At 36.4% G+C, this 15,932-nt stretch overlaps 1 protein-coding gene across 1 annotated transcript; it reads left to right on the forward strand.

Moving 5' to 3' along the window:
• The first annotated feature begins 2,671 nt into the window (after positions 1-2,671).
• On the forward strand, positions 2,672-15,269 carry LOC7463883 (E3 ubiquitin-protein ligase KEG). The gene is made up of 16 exons (XM_024593661.2): positions 2,672-3,538; positions 4,042-4,410; positions 4,490-4,717; positions 5,423-5,548; positions 5,637-5,973; positions 6,058-6,215; positions 7,766-7,923; positions 8,612-8,733; positions 9,089-9,223; positions 10,787-10,911; positions 11,128-11,232; positions 11,330-11,563; positions 12,066-12,399; positions 12,546-12,734; positions 12,828-13,133; positions 13,483-15,269. The coding sequence occupies exons 1-16, from the start codon at positions 2,829-2,831 to the stop codon at positions 14,707-14,709; spliced, it is 4,863 nt and encodes a 1,620-aa protein (XP_024449429.2). The 5' UTR covers positions 2,672-2,828; the 3' UTR covers positions 14,710-15,269.
• Positions 15,270-15,932: the final 663 nt, after the last annotated feature.

Genomic DNA, 15,932 nt, shown 5'->3' on the forward strand with positions numbered 1-15,932 from the left:
GATGAGGCCAGCTGTGATACATCTACTAAACATTTTGATACCATGCTCCTTCCTTCCTGGCGGGAAAGGGAACAGCAATGCAACTAAAAACACCATTTATAATTCTGTAAAACATTTGTTCCCTGGCGAACCACCCATTAATATTGAGATATGAAATCCCGACCAGGAGTCACGAAGGTTGTGTGACTAGTATTTCACAAATGAAAAATAATTTAGATTTAAAATGTTTTTAATATTTGGCTTGAAGAGAAGATAGTGGTGATGGTGAGATGAAGGTAGTTGTTAATGAAATAGTAGTGAGGTGATAGTGATGATGGTAAAAAAAAGATGATGAAGAAGATGTTGATATTGATTGTGATATAATAGCAACGGTTGAGATAATCTATAATATTATAAATAGATTAGTAAAATATTTTATATAATTTTGTAAATAGAAAATAATTTTTTAGTAAATGAACTGATTGTAAAATATTTTTTATTAATTATTTTTTTTAAAATATAGAAAATAAATGCATTCTATAAAATACTTTTAAAAACAAACACGAAAAAAATTAATTAATATTTTTTATGAAAAATATTTTATACAAAGTGACTCTAAAAATACCATATTTCTGTTAAACCATACTGTTAATGGCAACTAGAGAGGAGCAAAAAAACCAAAAAATCAAGAAAATCGGGAAAAAAAATAACTGAAAAAATCAAAACATGAAAAAAAACCGGTTAAAATTTTGAAAAAATTGACTGGTTTGGTTTCGGTTTTATAAGTCTAAAACCGAAAAAATATAACTGAACCGAACCCAAACCGGAAAAAACCTAAAAAAACCCGAGCCAAACTAAAAAAATCAAACCAAACCAAAAATACCAAATTAAACCAATTTAAATCAATTTTTATCCTAAAAAATCAAACCAAACAGAACTGAAAATAATGATTTTTAATGATAACGCGAGGAGATGGAGGAGGGAAAGGAATAAGAAGCAGTGATTACTATCTGTGTCCATGGAATAAGCCCATAGTGATTACTATATGTGTCCATGGAATAGGCCCATGCTCACGGGCTGTGGCCCAATTTAAGGGCCTTGTTTGATATTTCATCTCCAAGAGCCCAAACCCATGGGTCAACTCCACGAGCATGAATTCCATCGTCTTGCTTTTAAGAATGATGATAGATTAATTTGCACACCATATTGTATAAATGATATTTGTGCGGAGCTCACTGTCATTGCTTTCTCTAGCTAGACCCTGTCACAAGACATGTTGCGGTTAATGATAGGGAGATTGAAGATCTCTTTGGATTGCAAGCCAAGCTGATTACGAGACATTTTCTTTTGCAAAATTAGCAAGGCTTTAACTTCGCTTACACTGCATAATCAAGTAATCAGAGTTTCTACGAGCCTGTCTTCCTCTGTAGCCAGAACTCATCATTCTCCTGCACACTTCACTTGCGAGGAAATTGCTAGTAAGAGTACATTCTCTTGTGTGTGCAAGACATTGATTCATTATTCTTTTTTTACTTGACGTTTGGAAGAGTGGAATTATGAAAAATATTAATTTAATATCTTTTTAAAAGAAAAATATTTTAAAAAATCATCTAAAAACAAAAACAATTTTACTCCCAGATAAGGTTAAAGAGTAAACTGTTAATATTCTTTATCTTCTTTAAACCTTATTTGGTACATTTTTAAAGAGTGGATAAATTTAGGAGGTTGATGCTTATTCCCAGAAGGAGGTTAAGGCTTTAACAACTGGGAATAGTGAAATTACTTTTCATAAAAATTTAATTTTTTTTATTAATTTTTTTTATATTTTAAATTGTTTTGATGCGCTGATTTTAAAAAATAAAAAATATCATTTTAATTCATTTCGATACGAAAAATACTTTAAAAATAATCGCAACCACACTTCCAAACATGTCACTATCACAAATGAAAATGAAGGAGGTTTTTTTTGTTTGTGAGGGAGAATTTATAACATTTGTGCATTTTGTTGTTTATATTCAAATTTATTTAATTGTTTAATTTTTGTTTCTACAGACCCCGAAATACATATTTCATATTTTTATTATATTTAATTTAAGTACTGATGTAAAACTTATTTAGTCTTTACTTGTATGCATAATTAAAACAATAAGTTCTTAAGGAGCGTAGCGTGATAGCAAAGGGCTTGAGATCTGCACAGCAGGTCTCGAGTTCGAGTCAGGGCGTGTACCTCTTGTAAGAGCCTGGGATAACCGAGGTTTTACTCACTCACCTGGGTCCACAAAATACGCTTTATGAGAGGTGGGGTTTTCTCGAACCTAAAAAAAATAATTAAACAATAAAAAAATAATTTTTTAAAAAATACAGTTTTAAATTAATTCCAAACAAGACCTAGTCTATAAGCGGCAAAAAAATAGAATAAAATCAACCTGGTTGTTGGTTGGATTTGTTTTCTACACATTACTTGAATTTTTGAATCAAGTTTATGATAACTAAACCACTTAATCCAATTCTGATCTTGACTAGTTCTGTTAATTTTATTTTATTTTTTTGAGAAACAAAAACTCAACCGTAGCATACAAAAATTTCAAAGACGGTAGGGACCCCATAGATGAAATTTCTTCCAAGACCTGAACTGCAGACGCGTGTAAAAGTATAACATATAAAAGTCAAGATCAAATCCGTTTTCTCAGTCAATCTCCTCTCTCTCTCTCTTTTCACCTGCGATTTCCTTCCCTTCCCACCCCTCCTTCCTCTGGAAAAAACTCCCATTTCAAAGTCTTCTCCTCCCTTCTCCTTTTATAATTGAAGTTTTTTTAAAAAACAACTACTCTGGCAAACCGACAACAGCAATGGCCGATACCAGAAGCCGAAACGGCAAAAAGATTCCGATACCGAAGTGCCCAATCTGCCAAACAGTTTACAACGATCACTCTCACACGCCTCTGCTTCTCCAGTGCGGCCACTCTTTCTGTCTCAATTGTCTCTCTCGCCTCCTCCTCTCTTCCTCACCTTGTAAACCATCACAAAAATCCTCACTTACCTGTCCTAAATGCCGCCACGTCTCCCCTCTCGGCAACTCCCTCCTCTTCCTCCCTAAAAACTTCTCTCTCCTCTCTTCCCTCCTTCCCTCCTCCTCCGCCTCCGACTCCGACTCCGACTCCTCCGACGACGAGAGCGATGTCAATCCTCGTCGATTTCATTGTTCTACAACAAGCGGCGTCGGATTGGCTGGGAATTTGTGTAGAGATCATGAATTGAGGATTGTGAAGGGGATTAGTGAGGTGAAGTGGAGCGGTTTGTTGGTGAAGGGGAAGGAGTGTAAGCATAAGGTAGTTGTGAGGAGAGTTAGGGTTGATGACGTGGCCGATGGTAATTGGGTGGAGAAGGAGCTGGATAATTTGAGGAGGAAAGTTATGTGGTGTAGAAATGTGTGTGGATTTTATGGTGTAGTGAAGAGTGGAGAGGATGATTTGTGTGTTGTGATGGAAAAATGTTTTGGTTCTGTTAAGGAACAGATGGAAGGGAATGGCGGCCGCCTCTCTCTCGATCAAATCTTAAGGTCTTGTTCATTAATTTTTTTTTTCAAAGTGAAATCGAATGTGTTTTTAGTTTGATTGTTGTTTGTTATCTTTAATTTAATTTAGTTGGCTATTGGGAGGACATATTTGTGTTTTAAGCTTAGAGAACATGATGTTTGCCTTTCTAATTGCCAATCACTAGTTGGAAATTACTTTCCTCTGTAAGGTTACAGATAGCATCAAGATCTTGTGGATGGCCTGCATTTTATTAGGCTAGAGAGGTGGATTTAGTTTTGGCTTTATCAGCCTGAGGTTACCACTTTAACTGCAACATAAAAGGACTGTAAAGGAAAACTAAGCATAAGTTACTATTTTGTTTAAAACATGCTCATATTGGGAGGATATTTCTTGAAATTTTTTGACACCAGGGGGCCTATTTTCTTGTCCATTCTAAAACTCTAACTTGATTTTCTACTGATCTCATCAGGCGTAGAAAATTAGTTTTTGATAAGCGTGTTATGTTTTTTTTTTAATGTTATTGTAGGTATGGAGCTGACATTGCACGGGGGGTAATTGAAATTCATGCTGCGGGTATTGTGTGCCTGAACTTAAAGCCGTCCAATTTTCTTCTTGATGCAAGTGGTCATGTGGTGGTTTCTGATTATGGACTTCCGATGATTCTTAAGAAAACTTCTTGCTCAAAGGGTCTGCTTGTGCCTGAGGCTGATCCATTAAAAACACATTGGTGTATTGATTGTTTGTCGCTAAGTCCATATTATTCAGCTCCAGAGGCATGGGAGCCATTAAAGAAATCTTTGCACTTATTCAGGGATGGTAACATTGGCATATCTGCAAAATCAGATTCCTGGAGTTTTGGTTGTGCTCTCGTCGAAATGTGCACTGGCTTCACTCCGTATGTGAACCAAAACTTTTTGCTTGTATTATTTGATTGATTGGTAACACTTTCTGTCTTACTTGGTTATTTTATTCAGGTGGGCTGGTCTAAGTGCAGAAGAGATCTACCATGCTGTTGTTAAGGAAGGAAGATCACCTCCACAATATGAAAAAGTTGTAGGTCATGGGATTCCTACAGAACTATGGAAGATGATTGGCGAGTGCCTACAATTTAAGGCATCGAACAGACCCACATTTCATGCAATGCTCGCCGTATTTCTGCGTCATTTGCAAGGAATACCTCGAAGTCCTGCAATTCCTAATACGTAAGAATTTCCTCTGTGTTTCGATATATAGCTAATGTTGGTCATTGGATGATCACACTCGTTCAGATTTGGATTTTACTGTCTGGAGAGATTATAGGCAATAACCTTTTAATTAGAAGATACAGCCAATCATGGCTATGCATGGAATACCGACTCTTCAGAACAGTAGATGGTGTGGCAATACAGTGGTACCATTTGGCTGATTTTATGATTTTTGGCTCTGATGGTGGTGGTTGGCACCTGACTGTCCTTATTGTGCCAAGAGATTTTGTAAGTGGTAAAATGGAGGTTGATCAGTGGTACAAGGGTCATCAGTTTGTGCAACAAGAGAAAGACAATGGTGCAACAGCGAGAGAGGACGGGGAGAGTTTTATTGTAAACAAGAAAACTGTTGGGAGAATCAGCTGCAAACTATCCTTCAAGTGGGAATAGATTCATATTGAGTACAGCAAAGACTGTCATTGCAGTAAAATACTCTGCTAATGAAACATCAAGCTGGATGTCAAATGATAAGGATGGAACTGCGTAGTCTACTTGTATTGTTTGACAAGGAATAAGCTAGATACCTGTTTTTATGAGCATTTTCCATTTCTCTACCCAGTTGGCTATGAGATAACTGCTATTTTTTGTCTTCTAGATTGAGCTGTAAACTTTATCTGATATTTGAACCATGTCTTTTTTTTCCCTTTCATCTGTCAAATCTAGAGAACCTGCAAACTGTTCCAGAATTGATATGCTGGAACAATCTCCGACATCCGTCCTGGACATTTTCCCAGTCAAAAGCAACCATCTGCATCAACTTTTATCTGACGGGGACGTGGATGGTGTCAGGTCTGTTTTAACAGAAACTCAGTTTGTTGTGTGAACATGTTAATAGAAATCCTCCAGGTTTGTTTCTTAGCCCTCACTGTTTTTGCAGAGATCTTCTTGCCAAGTCTGCATCGGGTAACGATGGCAACTCAGTTATTTCTCTGCTTGAAGCACATAATGCTGATGGTCAAACTGCATTGCACTTGGCTTGTAGACGGGGTTGCCTTAAACTTGTTGGTGCCATTTTGGAGTACAGCGATGTGGATGTGGATATTCATGACAAAGATGGTAATCCACCAATAGTGTTTGCTTTAGCAGCTGGATCCCCAGAATGTGTAAGATCTCTTATCAGAAGATCAGATTATGCAACTTGTAGGATGAGCGAAAGCATTGGCCGGTCAGTAGCTCATGTCTGTGCATATTATGGGCAACCAGACTGCATGTTGGTAAGCTCCCTAACTGTATGTTTTATAGGAAAGACCTGGTCCTTTATTTTCTTCATTTTAGATCATCTCGAACAATTTTTACAGGAATTACTTTTGGCTGGTGCTGATGCCAATGCAGTGGATGATGATGGTGAATCTGTACTGCATGTAGCCATCACCAACAAACATACAGAATGTGCTATTGTCATATTGGAAAATAGTGGATGCAGATCAATGAGTTTTCTGAACTCAAAAAATATGACGTGAGAGTTAATTCCAGTTTGCATATCATTAATGGTTGATATTTTCTTGTTGATGTGAAAAAAAAAAAAGATTTTTTTTGGTTTTTGATGCAATTTAAGGTTTTTTATTATCTGAGATGAAGTATCTCACTGAGGTAGATTTTCATAGCATATTTAGATTTTTATTGAGGGAATTTTATGATTGATTCTCTCTAGATATTCTATACTTAACTAGCTTATTTATGAAACTGGCATATGGGTCCACCCACTGGCTTTCCGACCTGTTTTGGTTAGGAGTTAAAATTGTTTGGAGTAGCCATTGCACCTTCATTTTTGTCACAATTTTTTTTTGCACCTCGGCTTCTCTTAATTTCATTCGTCTGGATAAAAGGATTATGCTTTTCTATTCATCATCACTTACTGGATTATAATGTAGTTTGATTCATAATTATCATGTTTGCAGTATTCCGGAGGTATATTTTTTAAGGTTAATGAATGCTAATATTTTTTAATAAAAACCTTCTTGATGTCTGTTCAATTGAGATCTTCAAATCTTGCTGAAGCTCTGCTATTTTATTTTATTTTTCTTTCCCTTGAATAAATCTACAGTTCCAGATCGTTCCTGGTTATTTGTTGATCTTACAGACATGAATGTTAGACTACTGGAAGAATCAAATATGTATTTTCATGTCTTTTTTTAATTTGCATTGTTTTGTCCCCCAAGTGCATCCAACTTAAGAGTTATTATAAATTTATATCAGTGAAGAATGTGGGCATGAATAACACCTTTGAGAATATTTTTGAAAGGAAGCTTGTGGCTACATTTTTGTTTTTTAAGATTGACATGGAGAATAGAAAAGAGATTCCTGTAGCTGTCCCAACTAGTTGGGATGAAGATTTGGTTGGATTGAGTTACAGACTACATTTTAGTAGCAATACTTGCGGCAATTAAGTCATGAAATGCTATTTGTTTCTGTAAAATTGTTATCCAAAGCACTTGGAGAGCCATAAACATACAAACAAGGAGAAAAAAAATCAAGGACTGGAATCTCTCATCCATTTGGAGTACAAGGTTGGTTGAGCATGGTTAGTACATTAACACTAATTGGGTGAGGTGTATGATTGTGGGTTCTGTTTGGTCATGGCAGGTTTTGCTTGATTATGAGCTAAATGCTTGGAGTTACTGTTGCTTTTGTAATACACGGGATTGATTGCCTTTGGCGAATATTTTAATTTTTTCAGTAAGAGTAGCACAAAATAATCCAATGGTGAAGAATCTATTATCAACTCTTTGAAGGGTTTTTGGGTTAAAAATATATCCTTTTGGCCTGTTCAATTTTTTTGATAAAAAAGGAAGTTTTCAAATGTCATAGACTGCTTATCATTTGAAGGTCAATTACTGAAACCTGGAATATGTTTCTGATGTTTGTGTGTGTCTGTGCATTCATTTAGATATTATCTGTAGAAATGCGTGTTGTATGACAATTTGTCTATTCAAATGTTACCATTTTCTTTCTATGATGTGCTGATCCCACTCTGAGCTGCTTTTTATTACACTTCTGCTATCACAGACCCCTACATTTGTGCATAGAAGCTCTAAATGTGACTGTTGTCAAGAGGTGGCTAGAAGTTGCATCAGAAGAAGAAATCGCTGGAGCCATTGACCTGCCCAGTTCAGTTGGAACTGCATTATGTATGGCAGCTGCTTTAAGAAAAGATCACGAGACAGGTATTTCATTATTTAATTCTAATCTGCTGAACTTTATGTGGATTCTACCCCGTACATATCTTTTCTCATCTTGCTTATGGGAAATTTTGTCTTTTCCATTCGGTTTTTGTGTTCTATTTTTTTTTCCAATCAAGTGGAATGATTCTTATTACAGTTTCTGACATGTATTTGTAAATCTTCATCAACCCAGGGAAATGGTCTTTTGCTTTTAAAGCTGCTCCTTGTGCCATTTTTGTTGGATAAGTAATGTTCCAATATTTGTTTAATTGGCATTTCAGTATTATAGAAGAGTTTCCATCAACTGTTTTAGTTTTATAAATTTTATGATCTTATAGTAGTTATTTTTATGTTATTTAGCAACTGTTTCTATTTGATACTTATTAGTTAGTATTAATTAGGAGTTTCATCTTGTGTAATGTTTCGTTTAAGCTTCCGACTTTTTACTAGACTTTGGTGTGCCTGTATATACTCATGTGTTCTGTATTTTTGCCATGTGTGCTTTCATCTATAAATCTTGGTTTAAAGCTCTCAATTTAGTACATATAACTAAATTTCTATCTATTTGGTAATCATTTATGTGGACAAACAGCAGAAGATTTCTCCAAACCCATGTCCTCATTCCCAAGAAGTAACAAATATAGATACATGTTTTGTTTTACCTCAGCTAATATTCAGTTTCAAATTGTAGAGGGCAGAGAGCTGGTGAGATTACTTCTTGCTGCTGGAGCAAACCCTGCTGCCCAAGATGCTGAAAATCATCAAACAGCTTTGCATACAGCTTCGGCAGCAAATGATGTTGAGTTGGTCAAGGTAATTCAATGGGGTTTTCCACTTTAAATTAACTTATTACTTCTACAGTGACTTGCCATTTTTTACTTCTTGCAATGTATATGTACAGTAAAAAAAGTTGAAACATAATTTTTTTGTTAGGAATCTTTTCAGTTTATAACTTATGATGAATGTACATTTGGTAAAGGAAACCAAAAGATGGTAAATGACAATAGTGGCTTCTTCCTAAAAAATTAAGCAAAAAGGATTTAGAAACTCATTTTGGAGTTTGGACATATCAAGTATTTAATTTTATAAAGCTGTTATGAATGTCCAGTCCCAGATCAGACATGATCTTTAACTTCTAATGAAAAGTTTACTTTTTGTTTCCAAGTAGATCATTCTTGATGCTGGAGTGAATGCTAACCTACGAAATGTGCATGGTACAATACCTCTTCATTTAGCATTGGCTAAAGGTGCAAAGCCTTGCGTCGAATTGCTCTTGGCTGCTGGTGCAGATTGTAATTTGCAGGTTTGTGATGTTTCCTTTTCTTTTGAATTCGCTTGTCACTGTGATGTTGTGGTTATTAAATAAGCCTGGTATCTCCAAATGTGTTTGATAATGTACATTTATGTCAATCTAGAAATCTAAAGCAATAACAGAAGTAGAGCGTTCACTGATAATTATGTGTGTCTGGTCAGTTAATAGTACTCCATGTAATTAACAGATTGTTACTGTGCTAATCCAACCTTAAACTTCACAACCTCTAGCAGAGCCCTTCATTAATGAAAAGTTATAAAGAAGTGATTCAAAGATCCACACTTATCATCAATTAGACGCCATTAAGATTCATGTGTTGAGAAAATTGATTTGGATGAACGTTAGTACTTAGCTCTTCATGGTTAGCATGTCTTTATGATATTTTTTAAGTCTTTCAGAAGAACTCTTTTGTAAACAGTTTCCTTTTCTTTCCTTTGCTCCAAAAAGGGTTTTTTTTTTTCTTTCTATTGGGGGTATTGTGGCTTTGGGGAAGGGAAGGTAGGAAGGGACATGCAAACAGCATTGATGAAAATGTAAAATCAACGTACATATGGTTGATCAAGGCAAAGGATAACAAACGCGGCCAAAAGCTAGTTAGATTGACTGTACAGCCAGAAAAGAGAACAAAAATCTTTATAAAATTCTCTAAATATTGATTCATAATTTTTTTATTGTAGTAGCAGCCCTTAATTACTATGAAAAAAACCCTAAATGAAATGAAATTCTAACCCTTAAAACTAAATAAATCTTAACCGTCCAAACAAGTGTAATAAATAACCCATAAATAAACTAGTTAAGGGAAAAAACTAATTGTATGATGCTGCTACAGCAACGTCTACAGTACACCAGAGTATCGAGCTATAATACTACTTCCTAGGATTTGCTCCTACATCAACTTGTTGAGTTGAACATTAACTTAAAATGAGCTTAACCTTGTTGGAGAAAAGGTCACAAAAATGTTCATCTATTTGGAAATTGGGTTGTACACATAGTTAGAATTTGATTTATTAACTATTCAAATTATTGTTTGATATTAAATAGAATTACATTGACTTAATATATAATAAAAAAAAAATACCTGTATGAGCATTTTATTTGTTTTACATTTATAAATGATATAAGAACTGATATGGAACTTTTTTATGATTCTTAAATTTGCAAATTTATTCCAGTATTTGATTTGCAATTGGGATTTTTATTCACAGATAGTCTTGATTTGGAAACTTTTCTTTTATGTGTATATAGGTGATTTGTTGAATGAGATCTACTATTCATTTTTGTGCTTCTAATGTTTTCTCAAGGAACCTTATTGATGCCCATGGATCATTTATATCTTGGTTCTAATGAGAGTTTGACGAATTTGATACATTAAGTAGTATAATTTTGCTTGGATAACAAAAAGGTGGATTGACGTTTTAGTCCATAGGATAAATCTTCCGCATTATTCCACTTTCATTTGTGTAAAAAACTCACCCCTTTTATTTTCAAATATCGATCATTGCAATTTGTTCACATGATCATAAACTGAAGCAACTTCTTTGTAATTATAATCAGGATGAGGATGGTGACAATGCCTTCCATATAGCTGCTGCGGCTGCAAGGTTGATACGTGAGAATCTTGACTGTATCATCCTTATGCTGCAGTGCCCAAATGCAAGCATTAAAATTAGAAACAACAGGTGAGTGAAGCGTAATGTGGTTGCTTATCATTCTTTTTCTGTCAGGGTAAAACTGGAGATTCTGTTTTCTCAGTTAATTCTTAACTAATGTTTCTGATCTAAGTTCATACAGAGTTTTCTCATGTTACCAATAGTAACATGGAGCATACTTTGACTGAATGAATATGCATGTTGTTGTGTCTTTCTGTGATCATGCATTTGTCTTATGGGAAACAGTGGTAAGACGTTGTGTGACCTCCTGGAGAGCCTGCCCCGAGAATGGATTTCAGAAGAGCTTTTGGAAGCACTAGCTAATAAGGGAGTTTCTTTATACCCAACAGTGTGAGTGCAATTTTTTGGGGGAATTATTTGCCAATTCTAAACTATTACTGATGCTTAATCCAGTATGATAATCTTCAGCTTGTCATTTCGACTTTAGGTTTGAAGTTGGAGATTGGGTAAAATTCAAGAGGGGCATGAAGAATCCAACATATGGGTGGCAAGGTGCAACGTGTGGCAGTGTTGGTTTTGTACAGAGTATTCCAGAGAATGGCAGTCTTACTGTATCATTTTGCACAGGAGTTGCTCATGTCTTGGCAAATGAAGTTGTAAAAGTGATTCCTTTTGACAGTGGCCAACTTGTGCAACTTAAACCTGATGTTATAGAGCCCAGGTACAATCATGGTTGCTGTAGCAAATATTAGAGTGATGATGTGCTTGATTGTTAATTATCTTCCTTAGTAGATGTTCAATTTACTCATCATCATCCACTAGCTTCTGAACCCTTGATGTAAGGGGATGTGCATTAAGCTACAAGGGTGGCTGGTTAGTAGTGGATATTCAAGGACTCAATTCTTGCTGAACCTTTTTAAACTTAACCTTTAGACTTACTAACTACAAGGGTGGCTGGTTAGTGGTGGATATTCAAGGGCTCAATTCTTGCTGAACCTTTTTAAACTTCACCTCTAGACTTGCCTAAGAAACAGAACCTGGATAAAAAGTAAACGAGGAAAGTCATGGGATGATTTGTTGTAGAAATACAGCTTATGTACAAGTTTATTTTTTGGGTTTTTTCCATGCTTTGAACCAACATTTTGATGATCATTATAAGAATCTCTGACATTAATCATTAGAATGTTATGAAAGCTTGAAGATGTTGATTCTTCTGTTGTCAGATATGCGTTGCATGAACAATTACGTCACAGTCAGGGAACTGTTCTGTGCATTGAGGATGAGGGGTTTATACGAATTGGTTTTCGCGGTGCCTCTAAGGGGTGGCAAGCTGATCCTGCAGATTTTCAAAGATTTGAAGAATTCAAGGTTGGTGATTGGGTTTGTGTTCGCAAAACACCTGAGGCTGTAAAGCACGATTTTGGAATTGTGACTGCTGGAAGCATAGGGATCGTGCATGGTATCAGATCCGATAGTAGTTTGTTGATAGAGTTCAGTTGTGTACCTGCTCCATGCATATTTGAACCAGAGGAGGTTGAACCAGTTGTGCCTTTTAAGGTAGTGGGAATGTTTTTGTTTTTTATTGCCACGTTTTCTTAAAGAACAGTAATATATCTTCCTACTCCAGCCCCCTCCCCTACATCATGCTATTCACTAAGCATCTCTACAGTTTTTTTTGTTTTTAATTCTGTTTTATTTTACAGATAGGTGAGCTAGTATGTGTGAAACGATCTATTGCAGAGCCCAGCTTTGCTTGGGGTGGTGAGACACATCATAGTGTTGGAAGAATATTTGACATAAAGAGTAATGGTCTTCTGATAATCGAAATACAAAATCGGTCCATACCATGGACGGCTGATCCTTCAGATATGGAAAAGGTGGAGGACTTCAAGGTAATATTTTGTGGCTTTTTTTTAACTCATTTGACTACTGATTGGATTATGCTGTGAGTAGTTGGCATTTATTATCTCATCTTACATGATCAGGTTGGTGACTGGGTTAGAGTAAAAGCTTCGGTACCCTCTCCAAAATATGGGTGGGATGATGTCACCAGGACTAGCATTGGTATTGTCCATAACTTAGAGGATGATGGTGACATGGGTGTTGCTTTCTCCTTTAGAAGCAGGCCCTTTCTATGTTCAATGACAGACATGGAGAAGGTGTCACCTTTCAAAGTGGGACAAGAGATCCGTGTCATGCCGTCTATCACTCAGCCATTGCTTGGATGGTCAAATGAAAGTCCAGCTACTTTTGGGACTGTTGCGAGGATTGACATGGATGGAACCCTCAATGTGAGCATGCTTATATTTTGCATTACATTACGATCCTTGTTTGTGTTCTTGCATGTATGTGTCTAGTAGTAGCGTGATTCCTATTACCAACACTTTGATCATGTTTTTGAGTTTGAGTCCCCCACAGTGCATTTACTGCCTTGCTGGCTGTAACTTCATAGGTGCAGTATATGCATCTGAATCAATGGCATGGGCCATTAATTATAACGTAGCATGCGTTCCACAATTTACGTTGGCTGGGTTGACCGTCCTCTTTTTTCTTGTGTGCAAGAATTGTGTATATCTGCATTTTGACCTTCAGAACTTTTCAACTGTTTTAATAAAGTCTTACTCCCAATTATTTGTGAAGGTGAGAGTGGCTCGTAGAGCAAGCTTATGGAAAGTTGCTCCAGGTGATGCTGAAAGGCTCTCAGGACTCGCTGTTGGTGACTGGGTTAGGGTGAAGCAATGTCTGGGGTCTAGACCAAGTTATGAGTGGAACAGTTTTAGGAAGGAGAATATCGCTGTAGTGCACAGTATACAGGATTCTTTTCATCTAGATTTGGTTTGTTGTTTTCGTAAAGGAAAGTTGCCTGCTCACTGCACAGAGGTGGAAAAGGTTTCACACATAAAAATAGGGCAGCATGTTCGATTTCGTACTGGACTGGTTGAACCTAGGTGGGGATGGAGAGGCGCATGCCACAATTCAAGAGGTGTTGTAACTGCTGTAAATATTGATGGAGAAATAAGAGTTTCATTCTCTGGGTTGCACAATTTGTGGCGAGGAGATCCCGCGGATTTTGAGATAGATCAAATGTTTGAGGTGGGAGAATGGGTAAAAATAAAAGACAGTGCCACCGGGTGGAAAAGTTTGGGGCCTGGAAGCCTTGGAGTTGTACAAGGAGTGAGGCATCAAGATGATGGTTGGGATGGTACTTTCCTTGTTGGGTTCTGTGGCGAACCTGAATTATGGGCAGGACCAGCATGTGAGCTTGAAACTGTGGATAAACTTGCAGTAGGCCAAAAGGTGAAGGTGAAGCCCCACGTAAAGCAGCCACGATTTGGTTGGTCAGGCCATACACATGAGAGCATTGGTTCTATATCAGCGATAGATCTAGATGGAAAACTGAGGATATTTACACCAGCTGGCTCCAAGGTCTGGATGCTTGATCCATCAGAAGTTGACGTGGTGGAGGAAGAGATAATACAAATTGGAGATTGGGTAAGAGTCAAATCATCTATAGCTACCCCAGTATACCAATGGGGAGAGGTCACTCGTGATAGCATTGGAGTGGTACACAAGATGGAGGAAGGAGAGCTTTTGGTGGCATTTTGCTTCTTGGATCAGCTTTGGGTTTGCAAAGAATGGGAAATGGAAAAGGTAAGGGCATTTAAGGTAGGTGACAGTGTGAGATTTAGGGAACGACTGGTGAAGCCCAGGTGGGGATGGGGAATGGAAACCTGTGCTAGCAAGGGCCAAGTAGTTGGGGTGGATGCTAATGGAAAGCTACGAATTAAATTCAAATGGAGAGAAGGACGACCTTGGATTGGAGACCCAGCAGATATAATTCTCGATGAAAGCTCTAGTTTTGCTTGATAGCAACTTTAGTCTGTATTGAATCTGGATGTGATAAAAGCTAAAGCGAGAGAGCCAGGAGTGTAAGAAAGTGCGGTGATCACTGCAAGAAATGGCATATCAGTGCAAAATGTTCCACCAAACAGGACGGACAGCAAGGCTGTTTGATATATTATTCATCTCATAATTAAAGATACTGGTGAAGGAATGGCGTGAGGATTATGTGCAGGTTAGGTGGAGCTCATTTCTTCTTCATAATATTCTCTTTCGAGGCCTTGCAGATATTGTCATTTTGTCCAAGTGATTCAGTCATGATTTGCGTGAAAGGGTATTGCACATATTCCAAATTTGTGGGGGGGGTAGAGAAGGGTTGATGACTTGTGTTAGCCATGACATGCAGCAGATGGGTCCATCTCTGCATTTAATGTACATCATGCTAGTTTGTAAAAAAAATACGAGTTTGTAGCATATAAGCTAGGAAAAGCAGCTGGGAGATGCGCACTCTTTTTTGTAGGAAATCTGGTTGATTGTTCTAGTTTCTGTGCTATTATTAGATATAATATGTCCGTAATTTTTGTTTATGATGCAGCCTGTCAAGTTATCATACTCTTTCTAAAGTCGTGTCATTTATAAATATTTCTTGAAAACAAATCTTCATTTTTAGGTTTTTGAAAGATAATTTTTATTTTAATTGTTTAAAGGGTATTTTTCATCTAAAACTAACTAAAAAACATAGCAGTGAAAATATAAATATATAAAGTAAAATTGTCGATATTATTTCATGATATTTCATTTAATTTGACATAAGATAGTTCGTTGGGCACTGGATAAGAAGGCATGAGTTGATTGGATGCTCTGCATTATGTCATGGGTTTACTAATTATTTTTCTTTGAAGAAAAAATATCAAGACAATATAAAAGTTAAAAAAAAATCTTAAGATTATGATCATGGACTCAAAATAAAAGGCAATGAAAAAAGCTCGAGTCAAACCTAATAAACCTGTTAAATCCATGACCCGAGACATGATATCGAGATGATTACAGAAAGAAAAGGTAAATAAATAAATAATATCAATTTTCAACGAACCAATAATGATAGATGAAATAAAAAAAATTAAACAATGACGAAGTCAACCCGGTTCAACTTTCAGAACTTGTGACATATCATGAGGTTGGATCATAGCATAAAAAGCAAATCCAAAAAAACAACAATGTAAAATTCTCAACCAACCAAAATAATTAGG

Source organism: Populus trichocarpa, chromosome 1 (assembly GCF_000002775.5).
Source record: "Populus trichocarpa isolate Nisqually-1 chromosome 1, P.trichocarpa_v4.1, whole genome shotgun sequence".
Classification (NCBI taxonomy): Eukaryota; Viridiplantae; Streptophyta; class Magnoliopsida; order Malpighiales; family Salicaceae; genus Populus; species Populus trichocarpa.

Bases quoted from the DNA above. Each gene is read 5' to 3' on its own strand.
- LOC7463883 (XM_024593661.2), top strand. From the start codon at position 2,829: ATGGCCGATACCAGAAGCCGAAACGGCAAAAAGATTCCGATACCGAAG. The intron at 8,734-9,088 runs GTAATTCAATGG...GTTTCCAAGTAG, and splicing joins ATGATGTTGAGTTGGTCAAG to ATCATTCTTGATGCTGGAGT. The intron at 11,564-12,065 runs GTACAATCATGG...TTCTGTTGTCAG, and splicing joins CCTGATGTTATAGAGCCCAG to ATATGCGTTGCATGAACAAT.